Consider the following 20,418-nt stretch of genomic DNA (forward strand, 5'->3'; position numbering starts at 1 on the left):
TTTTTCTGTTTAGAGACAGCTCAGATCAGATTTCAGGATCAGGTCAAAGGGGAATTGGTTTCAGTACCATGACCAGACACCCTAGCCGTATTTACACTTAATTTGATTTCCTTCCCAAGCTGTGGTTTAGTGGTTAAGATGTGCAACATGAGTTTGAGTCAGGATTGTATTATTTTCTGAATCGATCTATATCAGTAACACACACACACACACACACAGCTGCATTAATTTAAAACATTGTAAGATCAATAAAAATCTTTATTAATTTATTTTAGGATTTTCAATGTGTACTAAAATGGTTCTCTATGTTATATTTTTTATGTAATTATTATAAATAATAATTGATAAAGTATTACATTAGTCCAAATGTCTTATTTCAGTCTGGACACTTTGACATAAAAACATTAAGAAATATTTAAGCAAAAAAAAATTATATATATTTTTATATAAATCATGTTAAATTCATAATATTTTTCAATTATTATTTTTTTATTTTATTTTGTGCATACGTTAAAAAATGCATTTGATATGCTATATAAAGATAAAGTTAGTTAAAATTATTGCAGAAGTCTAATTTTAATCTTGAAATATGAAAAATATTTAAGATTCTACATTATTTCTGGACAAATCAGCAAATTAACAGTGCAGATGGCATAACTGGTCAAATTAATAAAAATACATTTTTGGAATCTGTTTAATATTTGATATAATAAATGCATTTGTTGTATATGCATATTTTATAAGTACACTATTAAAAGCTTTTGTTCACTCCTATTACAAGTGCTGTTCTAAGATGTGTTCCCATTACCATCTAATTCGTTAGTCATCAGTGTATCACCATATGCTCAAACCATTAGAATATATGTCTGCTGTAGCACTCATTACCTGAAGTGAACTGGAGGTTTACACACACTCTCATCACAGAACATAACTGTATAGTAACTTAATAATGAGGACACATTAAGACTGTCCTCTGCTTTACAGCAGCAGAGTAATGAGACCTGTCATCACAGTGTCTTATTCCCGGCAGGTCCTGCGGTACCCTGTCGAAGAGCACATGGATTGCTTATTATTGATTTATGTACGGTAGCCTCTTACCCAGTGCACTGACCATGTGACTGCCTCTCTCTCCCACAGGCAAGCAATGCCAACCCCCTGCTCCTACTCAAGAGGAACAACGAGGTAAGTTTTTCTGTTTAGAGACAGCTCAGATCAGATTTCAGGATCAGGTCAAAGGGGAATTGGTTTCAGTACCATGACCAGACACCCTAGCCGTATTTACACTTAATTTGATTTCCTTCCCAAGCTGTGGTTTAGTGGTTAAGATGTGCAACATGAGTTTGAGTCAGGATTGTATTATTTTCTGAATCGATCTATATCAGTAACACACACACACACACACAGCTGCATTAATTTAAAACATTGTAAGATCAATAAAAATCTTTATTAATTTATTTTAGGATTTTCAATGTGTACTAAAATGGTACACTAAAAAGTGTACTATGTTATATTTTTTATGTAATTATTATAAATAATAATTGATAAAGTATTACATATTTAAATATAAATTGTTTCATATTTTAAATTATATAAATATATTAGTATTATATGCATGTTATATTGTATTATTAATACAAATAAAGTATATATATATATTTTTTTTATAATTATGTATGTATATATTATGTAAATGCATATGCATATAAAACAAATGTGTTCATATACTATTATAAATATTTTATATATGTAGATTCAATTATAAAAGGTTAAAATATAAAGTGACAAGAAATTAGACTAGCTATCTGCATCTCAGCTTATAGAGATGTGGCCGATTTCATTTTTCTTTTTATCCTCCCACAGCAGGTTCTTCAGAGCGTCGCGCAGCTCCATGACCTGCTGAACACATTACAGGTGAGTCATTTTCTTTTTGTCTTATTTCTCGCTCTCTGATGTTCAGGCCAGCAGCTCTCCTCTGCAGCACGACAGAAGGAAATGAAATTTCCAAATGCAGGGGTTTATTTTGCAGGCTTGTAATCAAGCGGAGTGCACTGTGGTATATTAAGATGCACTCTGATAGATTTGTACCACTGTTAAGTGGGTTATTGTCTGCCTTTCCCAAGACAGGTGCTCTCTGGCCACCAGATGGGCCTATTTCACTTGAAATTTGGTTTCGCACATTAATATTCTCACTTCAAGGCCTTTGCAGTTTAACAGCTTTATGTCTTTCCTGTTTGCATGCCGATTAAAACCGCTTTCTTTGCTCACCCTCAACATAGGCTGTTGTTATCCAGCAAGACACCTTCATCGAGGACCAGCGGCATGCCCTCAACGAACGCCCCCAGCCCTCTTCACGCCACCCATCCATCTCATCCCTCAACTCCTCCTCTTCCTCCTCCTCATCACGGCCCAGCTCACTAATCGAGCAGGAGAAACAGCGGAGCCTGGAGAAGCAGCGGCAAGAAGTCGCCAGCCTCCAAAAGCAGCAGGCTGCCCACGCCGAGGAGAGGAGGCGCAGGGAAAAAGAGTGGGAAGCGCGGGAGCGGGAACTGGCCCAGAGGGAGTCGCAGCAGCAGACCCAAGATGAAGAGGTGCAGAGGAGATGGAAAGAGCTGGAAGAGGAGAAGCAAGACCTGCAGAGTAAAAAAGAAGAGTATCAGAGAGACCTGGCGCGGCTCAGAGACAGCCAGAAGAGACTGGAGAGAGAACGAGAGCAAGTGCAGAGAGAGACCGAGCTGATCAGACAAACAGAGGTTATTGTCACTTTTGATCAATTTAATGCATCCTTTCTGAATAAAAGTCTTTTGAATGGTACTATATATTCCAAGTCTTCTGAATAGCTTTTTGTGAGGAACAAATTTAAATTTGAATCATTATTCACTGGAAATCCGCCCTAATGTTGCCTTAGCGTGTTCATGAAAGAAAGTGATATTTAATGCATAACTGAATCATTCCTTCGAGTCAGAAGACTTTGAAGCGTTAAAGCTTTGGTCTTCATTCATTATATGGAAAAGAGTGACTCGCACCATCTTAATTTGTCCTTTTGCGTTCCACGAAAGAAAGTCACAAGGATCTGGAATGACGTGAGAGCGAGGACTGAAAACAAATCTTTTGCCCAATGTTTCATCAGCGTTTCAGTTTTCTATATAATCTCAATGGAAAATATGGTGAAGATGCGTTTGCATGTCATTATTCTGTGATGGTACAGTACTCTCGCACTATGTAATGTTGATTAGTTGAGAAAATCACTAATCTTTTCCATTCCGCCCCAAAATTACATAACTGTTCTGTAATAATGTGAAAACAAAAGGCCTGCACATTCCATTATGTAATTATATTCATCTTGATCTTCATCTTTAATATAGTTCCTTTTTCCTGAACCCTCAGAATGACTCGAAACTTAATAGCACTCGCAGTAACAACTTCTTTGGCAAAAAAAGAGGTTGTGTTTTTCAAATGTCTAAACAATTTTTAACAAGTTTTATTTGAATTTCTGCACCATCATCTGCAGGAATTAAGGAAGAACCGGACCCCTTCCACAACGTCTGAGGACTCAAAGTTCCAGAGCACTGGTTCATTGGACCGTGACCCCTCAGAGGTGGAGCTCTCCTCGTCTCCATCTGCCAGAGACTTCCTGTCCCGCATGGACTCCAAACGCAAAGGGAAGAACCTCAGTCTATTCTCCTCCAATTCAAGCCAGAAAGGCCAGAACAGCGAGGCGCAGAGCCAGATCCCCAGCCGCCTGCTACAGCTGGCCAGACCCAAGGAGAAGAAGGACAAGAAGAAGAAGAAGGGAAAAGGGCAGCAGAGCAAGACTGCAGGTAGAGTGTAGCTCATCATCACATTACATCTGCTTGAGAATTCAACATGAAATTCAAACAGACACCTTTTCCTTTCTCAATGAATCCCCGGTCTTATTGAGCACAAGTCATCTGTGCATGTTATTCTATTAAATGCTTGATTTCAGTGACCGGTTCTGAAACAGCTTTTCTGATGGTTTAATGCTACATGGGTGACGAGAAATGATTACTCAGTTCTCTGTAGTACTTGATTCTAATTGGTCAACTACATAGTTGTGGTCCAGTATTTTCATATAATTACCAATAAACCCAAATTAATTGGTTAATTAAATTAATATTTGTGTATTTATTTAGTTTTTGTATGAAGATTTTGTTTGGTTTATCATTTGGAATACTTTGTTTTAATAGATTTTATTTTATTTATTGTATTATTTTTCTTTTTTTTTATATTTATAGATTTAATTGGGGTTTTTTTTTGGGATGGAGATTATTTAATTTCTCCTTTTAACATTTTCTTGTTTAACTTTACATAGTTTTTAGTTTTCTTGTATAAAGGTTATTTAATTATTTTATTTGATATAGATTTATATCCATTTTTTATATTTTTTATGAAGATTATTTGATTTGTTATTTCATTTTATATAGATTTTAGTTTAATTTTTTTTGTATGAAGATTGTTAATTTTTTTTATATGGAGACTTTGTTTGATTTTTATTTAATTTTACATGGGGTTTAATGTTTTTGTATGAATATTATTTATTTTATATATCCTTTATTTTTATTAATTTTTTGTATGGAAATTATTTGATGTAATTTATGTTTTTTTGGATTGTTTGTTTGGTTTATCTTTTCAATATTTTTTGTATTTAGAGATTTAATTGTACATATTTTGTTTGTTTGTTTGTTTGTTTGAAGATTAGCAATGAAAATAGTCTTCAGTGCTGACATGCCATTAGTCAGTTACTCCAGTTACTTATTTGAAACATAGTCATGAATTAAGCATAATCATGTACAGTCAGTCGTTTCGTGATAATGACTAACTGACTATGCATTTTCCCATTCGTATCAGCTTTTACAATCCGTTCAAATCCTGACAGATGAAATAAACTCTCACCCCACACTGTAATTATGCCACTAAATATTGTTTTCACTTAGAAATATGACACATCATGTAAGTTCAATGTGTTGTAAATGCTATTTCATGTTGGTATTGCAATTACTTTTAAAAGTTCAGAAGTAAAACGAGTTTTTCTCTCTTTGCAGATTCTCAGAGCGCTGTGGTTCCAGACTCTACCCCAATTTCCACAGACACTTCAAACTCCCCAAACGCATTGTTTTGTTGGATAATTTGAGTAATGTTGAGAAATTTCATGCTCATGTTCTTTAACTAGCCTTAAATATTCCCCAAATCCTGCAGTGTTTTTCAGTTCCTTTTTATCGCCAATTCTTACTTCAGGGAAACATATAATTCAAGATGAATTATTACTAGCACAATTAAAGCTAGTCGGAAGTATTCTCGCTCATGTTGGCTGGCATAAGAAATGCTCTAAAGATAAATCCAAATCATCCCGTTAATGCAAATCAAAAACATACGTCTGCTTCACGCAATGGACATTATGTAGACACTATATTTGATTAAACATTTTCAAAAGTTAAATTGAATGTTCTGCTGACACAACATTTTTAAATACTTATTTCTTTTCTTTGTTAATCCTGGTGTCAAATTTTTTTTTCTGAAAATTAGACCTCTTGGGATCTAATTCATAGTCCGAGAGATTTTTATTATCCGTCAGCATATTCCCACAGCTGCTGACATTCTGCATGCTGTTCTGTTATGGTGCTAAACTGAGAATTGAAATGCCTTAACCAATAGAGGGCGGTGTGTCCGCTCTGATTTCCACAGACACTTCAAACTCCCCAAACGCATTGTTTTGTTGGATAATTTGAGTAATGTTGAGAAATTTCATGCTCACGTTCTTTAACTAGCCTTAAATATTCCCCAAATCCTGCAGTGTTTTTCAGTTCCTTTTTATCGCCAATTCTTACTTCAGGGAAACATATAATTCAAGATGAATTATTACTAGCACAATTAAAGCTAGTCGGAAGTATTCTCGCTCATGTTGGCTGGCATAAGAAATGCTCTAAAGATAAATCCAAATCATCCCGTTAATGCAAATCAAAAACATACGTCTGCTTCACGCAATGGACATTATGTAGACACTATATTTGATTAAACATTTTCAAAAGTTAAATGAATGTTCTGCTGACACAACATTTTTAAATACTTATTTCTTTTCTTTGTTAATCCTGGTGTCAAATTTTTTTTTTCTGAAAATTACAGTTTTTATCCCTCACAGTCTCGTTTTCATTCACGAAAAATTAAACATGGCGTCTACCATCATTAAGGTCCGTGGTTAGTAAGAGGTACAATAATTGCTTGTCACATTTTGTGTAAAAAAAGAAAAAGAAATGGGCAAAATACCACAAATACTGTAAATGTATGTAATGTAAAAAAAAAAAAAAATTTGAAAAAGTTTAATTTAGGACTTTTTGTGTGTGGGCGGCTTTTATATTTGATTAAACATTTTCAAAAGTTAAATTGAATGTTCTGCTGACACAACATTTTTAAATACTTATTTCTTTTCTTTGTTAATCCTGGTGTCAAATTTTTTTTTCTGAAAATTACAGTTTTTATCCCTCACAGTCTCGTTTTCATTCACGAAAAATTAAACATGGCGTCTACCATCATTAAGGTCCGTGGTTAGTAAGAGGTACAATAATTGCTTGTCACATTTTGTGTAAAAAAAGAAAAAGAAATGGGCAAAATACCACAAATACTGTAAATGTATGTAATGTAAAAAAAATAAATAAATTGTAAAAGTATTAATTATGGACTTTTGTGTGTGTGCGTGCTTTGATTTAAAGCTTTTTTTATAGCTTCATTTATCAGCATTCTCTGTGTTGGAGACATGAAACATAAAAATGTACATAACATTCTGCATGCTGTTCTGTTATGGTGCTAAACTGAGAATTGAAATGCCTTAACCAATAGAGGGCGGTGTGTCCGCTCTGATTTCCACAGACACTTCAAACTCCCCAAACGCATTGTTTTGTTGGATAATTTGAGTAATGTTGAGAAATTTCATGCTCATGTTCTTTAACTAGCCTTAAATATTCCCCAAATCCTGCAGTGTTTTTCAGTTCCTTTTTATCGCCAATTCTTACTTCAGGGAAACATATAATTCAAGATGAATTATTACTAGCACAATTAAAGCTAGTCGGAAGTATTCTCGCTCATGTTGGCTGGCATAAGAAATGCTCTAAAGATAAATCCAAATCATCCCGTTAATGCAAATCAAAAACATACGTCTGCTTCACGCAATGGACATTATGTAGACACTATATTTGATTAAACATTTTCAAAAGTTAAATGAATGTTCTGCTGACACAACATTTTTAAATACTTATTTCTTTTCTTTGTTAATCCTGGTGTCAAATTTTTTTTTTCTGAAAATTACAGTTTTTATCCCTCACAGTCTCGTTTTCATTCACGAAAAATTAAACATGGCGTCTACCATCATTAAGGTCCGTGGTTAGTAAGAGGTACAATAATTGCTTGTCACATTTTGTGTAAAAAAAGAAAAAGAAATGGGCAAAATACCACAAATACTGTAAATGTATGTAATGTAAAAAAAAAAAAAAAATTGTAAAAGTATTAATTATGGACTTTTGTGTGTGTGCGTGCTTTGATTTAAAGCTTTTTTTATAGCTTCATTTATCAGCATTCTCTGTGTTGGAGACATGAAACATAAAAATGTACATAAAAAAATCTTAAATAACTATTGTACATCAGCCTGTGTTCATGTTTATTTTTTTGCTCAGGTTAGAGAGTGTGAGAGATACAATAGATAGATACAAATAAATTATATTTAAATCACATATATTTCACATAGTATAACTTGTTGATGATAGATAGATAGATAGATAGATAGATAGATAGATAGATAGATAGATAGATAGATAGATAGATAGATAGATAGATGAAGAAAAAAAGCTGTGGTTGCCAGAATTTACCATAAAAAATACAGTAGGCCTAGCAACATTTTTGGTTTTATGGATATTGAAGTTCTGAAATCTGTTTAGTACCTTTGTAATACTCTGATAACCACCAAAAGCAGGTGGTAAGAAAGTCACATGATGAACCAAAACTCATCACAAGCAGCTTTTTCTCAAGCTGAGAACAAACATACTTATATAGAAGGTTTGCTGTGACGTTCACAAATGCTAAACACCATTTTACAGTATTTTTACCGTTAAAATCACAATTATTTTTTACAGTAAGATTAAGTCTTCAATGTCAGACTGAAGCCAGCTGTTCAGAAGCCATGCTTGATTGAAGCACCTGTTGCTACTTTCTCTTCCTCCTGTCTGGTCTAGCTCAAGGTTTCCCAGTGACGGACACCAACATGAGTCCATTTGTCCTGCTTTGAGCGAAGCGACTGCCTCCTAAATGTGTTTTTTCTTTCACAAGGTTGGTTGGATGTGTTTGAAGGGGGGCCGTGGCATCTTACCCCTTTGGACTCCATTGACTTTGCCTTTGTTCCTGTTGCCAAGCTACCCTGCTCTTTTGGCAAGCACAAAGGTAGGAAACAGTGCTTGAAGGTAATGCGAAGCTGAAAAGAACTAGTTCCTTGTCAGATTAAAGACTGGATGTTCATTTTTCTGCTTGTTTACAAGGTGATTTTATCCAGCCCTGGAGGAATGTTCTCATCTTTATCCAGATAACTTAAATCCAAGTCTTGGTGGCTTTAGCTAGGGATACACTTGTCCTTGTTCCTGAAGAATTAAGCATTTTTTCTTTTGGGAGTTGCTCTTAAAACAGTAGAGAAGCTCAGATATCTGGTTTAAAGTGCATCTCATTGGTTTTTCCATTTTTGTCTCCTGCATTGTGACCTTTCCTAGGACTTGCCATCCGTCAACTCCCAGCAATGGCATGTTTTGTATTTGTGAAAGATCCCTCAGTATCTGTCATTGTTGTCCCATTTTGTCTATCTGTTGATTGGGTTTTGCTGTACCATCTCTCTTTCTCTCGCTTTCCAAAGAGAACAAAGGATCCACATGCAACCTAGAGAAACCTGAGCCTTTGTTACGCGCTGACAGTCCATGTATAAATATCAGTTGTATGTCAGGGAGAACAATAGCTCTGTGCTGCTGGTGTTTTCTGATACATGAGGGACCTGTGGCCTTTTATGTGCCTAGAAGAACAGCGCTCATGAAATTGTTGTTGGGTTTCCTTGGGATAAGGTTGTGCTGGCGCTATCCGATGATTTCCATTCACATGTGACCTCTCACTTTGTATTTGCGCGGATGCTAGAATTCTAGAAACTCTAGAAAGAGTTTAATAAAGCCGTTGGAGAGCAATGGGACATTTCATTAGGTCCACTCGAGACTGCCATTCAATGAGCAAGAAAGTGTTGATGTATTAGGAAGTTTCTGTAAATCTACTTAGTGATACTATTAAAGCACATGAGATGGTTGTTCTTGAGGTCATGTAGAGGTTTAATGGTCTGACTCATCATGGTGTAGACATTTATTATTGCTAAAGTCCACAGAAACATTTCAAGTGTAATTTAATGTAATGCTCAGAAATTCGATGAAGGATACTCTCAAGCAGTGTTGCCAAGTCCGCAGTTTTCCCGTGTAATTTGGCTACTTTAACACTGTTGCCGCAGGTTGAAGCAACCCCAATAATGTGTATTTTATCCCCGGAACGCGAGTTTTAACGGGGACCCCTCTTGAAATGTGATTGGGCTAGTTTTGAGTAACGATTTGGTGGGTTTTGTTGTGAAAACATGGCAACCCTGCTCTCAAGTAGGGATGCATGATATATTGGTTAACCAATAGATGGATGGTTATTTAATTGTTTATTTATCATCTAGCCCTCAGGTAATTAAAAAAATTCAATGTTTTCTTATATGAAATATAATGTATTAACTCAATGTGTGTAATAACAACAATAAATGAATGAACGATGTTAAATGTTATATTTAGCAAATTTAAAAATGCATTTATTTTTTTGTACTGTATTATGTTGAGATGCCTAAATTCACTTGTAGCAATTATTCATATCAGCTTTTAGAGTTTTAATCATTTTAACATTTTATTTACTTAATTGTCTAATAAGAATCAACCCAAGCTATTGTTTGATTTAGAGTATGTTTTACGATGAGAGTCGTTTAACTGGCCTTGTAAAACCACCATCTCGTGCTAGCCTGTAAATCAACCTGATCCTTCGCTCTCTGTTCCGTTTATCTTTCTCATGCTGCCCCACTTGCCCATCTATCTCTCAATCTGTAGTTGTGATATTGTGGCACTCCATCACTGTCTGTGGTGCTGCAGTGAGGGAGGATGCGTCTCATTCGTCTGTCTCCCCTCCCCCGGCCAGCGGTCCTGATGAGAGAGACTGCGGTATTTGCGCTTCATCATTCGGTTTCCTGCCGCCCCTTGGCTCTCATCAGCTGTAATCGTATTTCACCTGCTACCTTAAATCAGCAAGCCTCTTCTGTGCCTCGCTGTTAGGTTTTGTTGCAGCTCTTCACTCTATTTGCAGTCATTGTTCTTGGAGCAGGACAGACAAGAACAAAGAAATCCATCATTCCTTTACACATTTATCTAATTTATCTTTTTCTAATAAGATGAATTAAGAGTAACGGGACATTGCAATTTTTAACTCCTTTTGCATGGACAACAAAAATGGACAGGAGGCTGAAGGGGAAAAAAGGGAAACATCTCTTCATCATTATCATTCTTCTTAATAGTAGTAGTATTTTATTTGTCAATTTAAACTTTTACTGTTTTAAAGCAATAACTAATTAACTTATATTGGCCTTTGAATAGCAGATGCATATAACATTTAACTTTTGTACACAATATTTATTAAAAATTATTTGACTAATTGTGCATTATCAATTGACAATGCTGTTGGTAGATTTTGGAGTACTTCTTTAAATCAGCTACGCAGATCTAATGCTTCCCTACTATATAGTATGTGAAAACAGTACGCAGAAGCTGCGTCCCAAATGACACGCTATGCACTCATACACGATGTACTTATACACTATGTACTCAACCATGTATAGGATGAATTATATAAGGTTATTTTGTCATTCATAATTGGAGTCTCATAGCCCCTCCCCCTTCGGTACGTAATTAAAGCTGCGACAATTGAGTGCATGAAGTGTCCGACATTCCACACTTAATTTTTTCGGTTATTTAAGTGCATCATCCGGGTATTTAAAGTGCACTTTTCCTTTTTGGAATTTTCAGTGTGAACTCACTACTCGCACTATTTATACTACAAAACGTCATAGAATAGTGCACAAGTACACGATTTGGGACGCACCTAGAGTAGTATGCCCAAATTCATAGTATTTGAAGAACTGTAGGTGGAAAGTACCCGGATGATCTGCTACTTCCAGTGAGATTTTGAAACCCGCATTCAATGGACACGAATGAAGCTACGAGAGAAGATAAATGGCAGTGAAGCAGCGCAATTGACGCTGGTAGGTCATGTAACGGTAACAAAATGGCGAAAATAGTACATCCGAATTGCATTCATACTACCCATATTCATATATAGAACATGCTTTTTTTTAACGGTCGCGAAGTTTGTTCAAATTCACATGTAGTACCAACTCAGATAGCAATCATTTTCGGACGCACAAACTTTTTTTTTTAAGTTGTCACAGCACATTAGCACATTGAGACATGGCAATTCGTAACATTTTGGCAAATTGCTGGATAATTCATATTGATTTGCACAATCTCATAGGCCTACTGTATGTAGCCTGAGTTTTTGTATGATCTGCTCACACCCCAGAGACGGTTTAGGGGCGGGCCTTTTTCTAAAAAATCTTACATTTTGTATGATTCACATCGTACAAATTCATACGAAATCGCCACCTTGTAAAATGGCTTCATTTCCTTTGAGATCAGGCTGATGAGACGCTGAAAACTGGCAAAAATGTAACAGTGGCTAAAGACGTCAGTCTGCATGTGTATACTAACAATTAAAACAATCGTGGAAGTGTCTTTGCGATTCTCTCGCGATTTCATTTTGTTATTATTTAAAATAACATATATTAAATGATCTTTAGTAGATTCACAGGACTTAATTATTAGCCTACCTTCCGTGGAGTGGAACTGTTAAAAATCTAATGGCTGCCCTATAAATGCTTTCCACAGCTTTGAAAAATCCCTTGATAACTTATTCTCTGGTGCTTTATATAACAAGACGTATTATTCCTTTCCATTTAAAGCAGACCGTGAATATTGCAACGCCCACATAACGTGAAGAGTCAGAGCGACTGCCTCCGACTCCCTGACCCATCCTGACTGGCGTTCCCAAAACCGAGCCAAAAACTAGCAAGAATAAAGAGGTGGAGTGATGAGAGACGAGAAATCTCCCTCTCCTCTAACAGGAAAGGAAGCTATTATACAAAAATCTTCTCCCAGCCAGGGCCACAATAAGACCCAACGGTAAGACATGCATGCGGTGGATAGGGCAGTATTGTTCCCCGGCCCCCTCTCTCTATTATGGCTGTCAGCTGCTCTCTTTTAATGTGCCTGTTTTGAGGGAGATTAGAGCTGGGTGATGGGGCCGTTTGGCCGGTCGTTCTGGGTTCTTTGAGAAGCTTCTGTGTGGTGATTGTAAGTGCTGGGCTATTCCATTAGTGTCGGGATGACTGAGTCCTCGCTGGAACAGCCACACAGAGCTCGGCTTCTCTAGTCAGCAAGCAGGAAATTTCAGTTGGACCGGCAGCCCCGTCACAAAGGATCAAATGGTGAGTCCGCTCTGGCATTAATGCTGGGGAAGAATGCATTGGCCCAGTCTGTGCTCCTCTCGAGGCGAGAGTGGAGGACTTCGCTGCATTCTTCCATTCTATGATGGTATGCGGGGGAATGAATGAAACATTTATATATCTGAAACCTTTATATCTCTATAGAGGGAAGTGTTTCAGAATGATTCAAACTGGTAACTATTCACAGTGGTTCCCAACTTGGGGGTCGATTTAATAAAGGTTGCGGAGCTCACTTTAGTTTGTGGGTTATAAATAGGGATGAAGTCTCGCCCGACTGGAACGATGCTTTACGGTCTCTGGTGTTTCTAGTCAAATTTACTTATTTTCTGAGCTGATAATATAATGTTAAACCTATGAAAATGGTTTTAAAAAGCACATGGCGGCATAGTTTCATCACTTTACAGTGTCGCAATGACCGTCTTTTCACAGTAACTCACCTGTCATAATTTAATGAGTAGGAAGATGACATGAAGTGATGCGAGGTTAGCTGCATTGAAAACAGATGAGGGCACATACAGTATATACAGGTATTTTAACGTAACCATGCTGCAAACCATGCTCGTTTTCATTTGTCATCGTTTCTGCAAGGCATACAGCGCCGGACATGACCAGATTTGCTGGTACACAAAACAAGTACTTTACAGGAATTCCTTAAGCTTATTTCGGTTACTGCTGTTGCTGTTTTTTTCTTTCTTTCTCATTTTAACATGGGTTTCTGGAGACCGGAACACGAGAAGTGAAGGTGCGTTCACACCAAATCATAATTACCGTGATTACGAGATACCAAATTGTAAAAAGCATTCACGTCCTCGTAGATCTCGTAATTAACCGAGAGTTTTCTGAGAGCTACAGCTTGTACCACCTGACCACCTCAGATTCATTAGGCGCTATGTTTAGGCATTGATAGTGTGATAGTTCCGAGTTCGAGTCCAAGGGTGTGAACAGCTCCAAGTAGAATGTCATGTGTTGTCATCTCGAAATCATAGTAATTATAACATGGTGCGAATGCAGCGTTAGAATCCATCATGGCAGCGCTCATCGGTTATTCAAGAAAAAGTGGCTAAGCGCAGCGCTGCTTTGTTTACAGAGTTACCAGGAAAACTGCTCTATTTCTTCTGTTCCATAAGTGCCACCTGCTGTCAGACAGTGGATTTACATTTTCATTCAGTCTGTCTGCCATTTTTGTTCAAGCCAATGCAAAAATCAGACCGAATTTTTTTGCACTGTTGTAAATTTGAACTGGTTGATGGTAAATAGGCTCATGTGCAAACTTTTTTTTTTTTTTAATTCCCCATTTAAAATATGGCCATTTTTAATGTCATTATTTCAGTGTTTCTGCTGTTGTTGCATTTATTAAAAACTTCATTAAAAAAAATTTAATGTTAAAATAGAGGTCCTCTGGAAAAAAGGTTGGGAACCACTGCATTAAAAGAACCGACTCCGAGTCGTTACTAAAAAAACAAATGACTCGTACGTTTCTAGAATCTAGTTTCTAGTACTCTAACTGCGCTCTAACTGTATGTTTTTGATTCACTAAAGTAATATGGTTTGTGAATCGGAGTACACTTTTGAGCTAAAACGGTTTAGTTCATTTAACAACAACAACAAAAAAAAGAACCAATTCATACAAGTAATTTGTTTTGGAGCTCAGACTGTACTAGTTGCTCTGTATGTTTTTGATTCACTAAAATTACACTCTTTACACTGTATGCATTTAATATAAAAGAACCAGTCAGACAACATTGTTTGCCTTGTATGTTTTTGATCCATTAAAAGAACCAGCTCAAGAGTTATTTATTTGTGAATTGAACTACACCGAATTCACAATGAGGTTTTGGATCACTAAAAAGAGAAGGCTATTATTTAGGCTATTTTGCCATGACATTTGAAACTTCAACAAAAACGGTGGTGCTATAGAACAGGGGAGAATTTATTGGAGTACTGTTGTAATTGAATAAATGTTCTCAAATTATACCGTTTACACCTATATTTTTATGTAGACCTCCAAAATACGTGTTTTGCAGCTCATCATGGCCGCTAGTTCTCCATTTTTGTTTACAAGAAATCAAATTACACTCCCAAATACATTTTGAAAGACATTTCAGTAAACCATATATTTTATGGCAATCCATTAATAAATATGATGTGAACATTGTGACCATTTAATGTTATTGTAATTATTTTTAGTGATAAATGTTTTTATCTGGGTCAAAGCTGAATTTGTCTTGCCCACTTGGTGAAGCACCTGTAGGCAAACAAACTTTTGAGAATGGAGAATATTAAATGTTTTGCTAGGCGTGATTTAAGTGCTTCCTGTTGGGAAAGGCTCTATGGTTACAAGGCTGCTGACACTCAATAGCTGATGTCTGTGAGCCAGGAATCTTCTCGCTGACAGCTGCTTGGCAAATACCACTACACGGTGAGAAATGGGACAGGAAGAGTGGCAAAAAAGGTGGTGAGTAAATGTAGTTTTTGAAACTAGGATCAGTAAACTGAGGCATTTTAGGTATGTGGCTTGCACAAAGTGTGTAGCCTTATGCACAACACTTTTTTTTACGATTGAGATTTACTATTGGACATTTATTCACCATCACCTGTATGACTTGCTTGCTTTTCCTTGGAACACAAAAGGGGAATTTTTGAAGAATATCCCGGCCACTCTTTATAAAATGAGGGCTGAAACTTTCAAGCATCAAAAAGGATACAAGACTCAAAACGCTAAATTTCAAATCTTCTGAAGTCATGAGATTTTTGTGAGGAACAGACCAAATGTAAGATTTAAAAAAAAAAAGATATTTTAAGATTTTAGATATTTACTGATAATCTTCCTCCAGTTAGCTGTTAACTGGATAACTGAGCCCGTTAAGTTGAACCCGAATCAAATCCGTCTGACTTGTGAACCAATCATTCACACTATGAACTGATTCATCTAAATTGAAAAGAATTTGTTCATGAATCGGACTTCATTAGTTCTCTACTAGATCAAGGGTGGATTTCAAGCTTTTTAGTGAATTGTCACTACTTTTATTATGCTGTTTTGTTATTTTGGAGCTTGTCAGCCCTAGTCCTCCACTTTTAGTCCAACCTCTGCGCTTTACTATTGCCATTCTCCATCTTCCCCTTCCCTTCAACAGTCTATGCCTCCACAAGTCCTTTCAAATGCTAATTTATATAGAGGACAGGAATGAGGGGGGTAACGTCCAAGCTCAAACTCTTGCTGTAGATCCTTTCTTTGACTGGTAATCTTTCAGAGGCCCTTTTTGGGACTGAGACAGTGATGCCAGAAGGCCAGCGAGCTCTTTCCTAGGCTTTACAGAAAATTATCTGCATAGAAATGTAACCTTCAGAGACAGGAGAAAGGAAAGGTGAGAAAGGTATAGCTGATGACTCCAAGCACACGCTCGCGTCTCGGCTTGGCTCTGCCTGGCTGCCCCCGTAGACCCTGAAGAGTACAGCTTGTCTTGTGACAGGTGCTATTCCCCACGGGAACCGGGCCAAGATGGGCTGCACGGTCTGTAATGCAGTGTGGAAAGTGCTCATTAATGATAAAGGATTTCTTAAACTCGAGCATGAATTCTTCAGAAGATTATTCATGCACCATAAGCAGTGTTACATTTTAATTGTGTTGAATTTTTAGAGGATATCGAGTGTTTTGACATGAGGCCAGAGGGTTCACGTCCACGGCACAGGGCGGCTCTGAGGCAGCTTAGCTCTGGGACGGCTGCTGTTTTGTACAGTGCTGTCTGAAAATAGCACTTTGTGTTTTTAATCCCTTCCACTTGACTGGACCTCTTATGCCTGGCTCTAGCTAAAGAAAGGCTTTTACAATATTTTAAGTGCATCTGAAGCCATGCATTTATAGATTCTTTGCAAAAAAGCAAGCTCTGTTTTGACTTTGTTTATAGATTTTCACATCCTACCACTGGGTTATTGACTGCATTTCATTTATATGCAGGTGGTGAGTCTAGTTGTTATTGCTTCTATTCCTCCAATATTGGACGATGTTGCCTCAGGGCAACAAACCTCTTTTCTTCACTTTGCAATCATTAGATTGCTTGAAAAAGAATAATAATAAAGGGACGATTTTAAATAAATTTGAAGTTACACATGTTAATGGCCATTTTATTTAAATTTTTGTATGGTTTACTGCTTGAAGGACATTTCAGATTTGCCAGAAAGTGAACTGCTTTCACTGTATAACATGTATAACATTTTATGCTAACATAAAATTACTTTTTGAAGTGTCATTTATCAAAATATTTTTTTATTTAAACTCCAAAACATTTATTAAATGATATATATTTATATATAATCTATATAAAAACTTATTTAATTTAATTAAATGGTTTAACAAAATAGTTCCATATAAAATTCCATATAATTTGGAATTTCCAGGTGTTTCATATTTTAATATCTGTGTGTGTGTGTGTATGTAATAAAAAAATGCGCAAAGCTGTAACTGGGGAGGCACTACAAAAAAGGTACAAATACTAAAAGGTACATCTTCGTACATTATTTAACCCTAAATGATACATATTAATACTTTACAAATACGTAATAGTACCTTTTGAAAGTGTGCCGCCCCAGTGACAGTTTTGTGTCTTTTTTCCTAAGAGTATACTGCATGCATTGTTTTTCAATTCTGCTCCTGCAGGACCCCCAGCACTGCACATTTTCAATGTTTGGCTTGGAGAGGCACTGACACAATGAGATTAAAACCCAGATAATGTTCATCTGATGCCACAGAAACGTTTGCTCTGAGAGAGACCTTACTTCGCCGATACACAATCTCTCCGTCTCCTGATCATGATCTTGTGCAGCATGTTACTCTGATTGTGAATGAGACACCTAACAAATTGCTGCCATTGGCTGTTTTGTTAATTGGGTTCAAACTGACAAAACTGGAGGAGATCACATTTAAAAATCAAGCATGCCAGCTGCATCTGGCTTGTCGACCTCATCAAAGTCCGATAAGAGTCCATTTTCTCTACAATGAAACGGAGCGTCTGATCATGCCAGAGAGGCTTGTGGCTTCAGGGCTCTGGGTAATTAAGCTAGCTAATAGTGTGTGACTAATTAGGATGATAGTTCATTCTTGCAAGCTCTTTACACAAAATAAACAATGGCACAGTGTCTGCGGCGAGCTCGTCTCTTCATGTCAGGTCTGCTTTTGTCTTTGCAATGGATTTGTTGGTGTCTCTTCAACAGCTTCCAGTACAGAACATCCTCGCTCTTGCAAAAACACTCAACCCAAGATGTGGTCCACTGGTTTTTGAGAGCACGTTGGCAGGGAAAACACTACTAGCATTCAAAATTTTGACGTGGATTATATATTACACTTTGTTCTGAGCAGTTTACACTTACACAATGTCATGTCCCTGCCAACTGATTGACAAATGTTAATGTACCTTCACATGAGGCTGGCTGCAGTCTAACCTCTCTCGTTCCCCGTCGAGAGAGGAGGTGACGGGGAGGTAATTGAAGCGGGAAGAGTTATTCTGCTAACCGCTGGAGTGTGGCGAGGATGTCATGTCGTGTTTCTGTGCCGCTGGCTGTCATGCTGACGGCTTCAGAAATGAAAGAAACTGAAGGAAAAAAGTCCTCAGTCTCACTGACCTTCATATATAGGAAGTCAATTGAATGATTTAGCTCAGTGGGAAACCTTGGATTTTTGCGATGTAGAGTTCATTAGCTGCATGCACTTCATTAGTCTGAGCTTTGCTTTTTGATTGCTAGTGGAAATTTAAGCCTGATTTGTGTTTTGGTGGAAAAAACTGAACTGTACAATAAGAAGTGGGGTCATCAGGTTTAATTAATGCCAAGTGCACACAATGCAGGAGGTTGTTGCCTTGTTGCATTAGATCCTTTTTACCCTATTTCAACCATCTATCAATTTATCTTAAATTCATTTGTTTACATTATAATCAGTTATTTATTCTTATTTGGCTAATTTTATTAGCATTTTTTTAAATTCACTTATTCATATTTATCTAATTATTTAACACTTATTTAGTCTTATTGGTATTTATCAGTTACTTATAAAAAAAAAAAACTATATAATACAATTTGTAAATATTTATTCACTAATTTATTTTATTTATCCATTAATTTATATTTAGAAATGATTCTATTTATTCTTAATTGTAATTATTCATTACTAATTATTATTTACTTCTTAATTTATTAATTGTATTTTTTCATTTAATTGCATTTATTTTTCTATTTATATACAATTTACTTATTTATTCTTGCTGATATTAATTACTTAGTTTTATCTCTATTTCTATTTGACTTTTTATTTAGTCAGCCTATCAGTGAATGTACTTAAAGTGTGCAATTTTTCCTTTCTCTTTGGAGTGTTGCAAGCTCTTGGTGCATAAAGAAGATCTGTAAAGTTGCAAAGACTAAAGTCTCAAATCCAAAGAGATATTCTTTATAAAAGTTAAGAGTTAACCATGCCTACCTAAAACGGCTCGTTCAAACACGCCCCCACATGTCTACATCACACTATGTGGGAAGATTTGCATAACGCCGCCCAAATGTTCACGCAAAGAAAGAAGGCGTAACTTTTATTCTCGCTGTAGTATTGTTGCAGCCGCCATGTCGTGAAGGCGCTGTGTGCTTCGTAGTGAAAGCGAAACTACTCTGTTTGGCCTTCCAAAAAAGGACGATATCGCTTCGTCATGCCTAGAGCTGATCTGTGCTGGTCGCTGAGGAAATACTTCAACTTCACGCTGTGGATCGCCAGATCGGCTTACACCGTGGACGAAGCGGAGTCCAGCCCGGAGTTGTCACATGTCCTTCCGGACGCTCCTTCGCCGAAATCGCCGGCTGCGCCGTTCTCAAGCCCAGCCGCCTCTGCTCACTCTAACCCTCCGGCCGTTCCTCACGCTAGTCCCTGGCCTCTGCTCACTGTATTACACCAAATACACAAAATAATGTTCTTTTTAGCAGCATCATATGACCCTTTAAAACTACATTAATACATTACCAGAAGGCCTTATGGGTAATTCTTCCAGTCTCAGCAACAACAGTGTGTTAAACCAGTAAGTTTAGTTTAGTTTTGTGTTTTGTATGGTCACTAAGCTCTATGTGTGTACTTTTGGAATCATTTTGAGTTAGTTAAAATTATTTGGCTTCCAAATTCAATAGTTGATTATTTTTTTTTTCCATTAGTGTTATTTTTGCTTTTTTTGTTGTTGTAATTAATGGAAAATAAAACCATTTGCTGCGCAGAAACAGAGCAATCTTGCTACACTCAAAAGAAACCAACAAAAGTAACTAGTATTGTTTTAACTTAAGATATTTTTGAATGTTTTGTGCATTGTAGACTGTCATTATTTCTGTAACTAAGGATCAGTCAGGGATCAGATATCGTCTGAAAACCCAGGCATCAGAGGAAGAGGGAAACTGAGCTGTGTGTTCAGACAGATTCAACACTGGAATGTCCTTTACTGCAGTTGAGTCATGCAGAAGCGCATCACAGACAAAAGAACAAATGTGATGCATCCTTTTATTAGCCGCGCGCCACAGGCCGTCTGCTAGTGCTTAATGATGGGAGCAGATACTAATCACCAGGAATGTTTCTGTGAGCGCAGGGATCAGCGCTTCATTGATCAGTCACATAACACAGACTCAATGCTCTCCTCTCATTTACCAATACGCCAGTGATCTGTTTGTGCCTGTAGCCTTTGAAAACCAATAAGAGGGTCAATGGCGGATGAGATCGCCTTCCAGCCATTCACATGATACACCTCATT

The 20,418-nt window shown here is 36.9% G+C and overlaps 2 protein-coding genes across 2 annotated transcripts in view; both read left to right on the plus strand.

Annotated features, from left to right (window-relative positions):
* The window catches only part of LOC107583139 (A-kinase anchor protein 13-like), a 111,722-nt gene extending 103,435 nt beyond the window's left edge, over positions 1–8,287 (plus strand). The window contains exons 35-40 of the mRNA XM_016269253.1: positions 1,138–1,182; positions 1,861–1,911; positions 2,277–2,750; positions 3,509–3,818; positions 5,061–5,135; positions 8,235–8,287. Of these exons, the coding sequence (XP_016124739.1) occupies positions 1,138–1,182; positions 1,861–1,911; positions 2,277–2,750; positions 3,509–3,818; positions 5,061–5,135; positions 8,235–8,287 (1,008 nt within the window). The remainder of the gene's footprint in view (positions 1–1,137; positions 1,183–1,860; positions 1,912–2,276; positions 2,751–3,508; positions 3,819–5,060; positions 5,136–8,234) is intronic.
* The window catches only part of LOC107583140 (cytosolic carboxypeptidase 4-like), a 239,594-nt gene continuing 227,366 nt past the window's right edge, over positions 8,191–20,418 (plus strand). The window contains exon 1 of the mRNA XM_016269254.1: positions 8,191–8,439. Within this exon, the coding sequence (XP_016124740.1) occupies positions 8,308–8,439 (132 nt within the window). The 5' untranslated portion in view covers positions 8,191–8,307. The remainder of the gene's footprint in view (positions 8,440–20,418) is intronic.

This window comes from Sinocyclocheilus grahami, unplaced genomic scaffold (genome assembly GCF_001515645.1).
Source record: "Sinocyclocheilus grahami isolate Dianchi unplaced genomic scaffold, SAMN03320097.WGS_v1.1 scaffold50.1, whole genome shotgun sequence".
In the NCBI taxonomy this organism is placed as follows: Eukaryota; Metazoa; Chordata; class Actinopteri; order Cypriniformes; family Cyprinidae; genus Sinocyclocheilus; species Sinocyclocheilus grahami.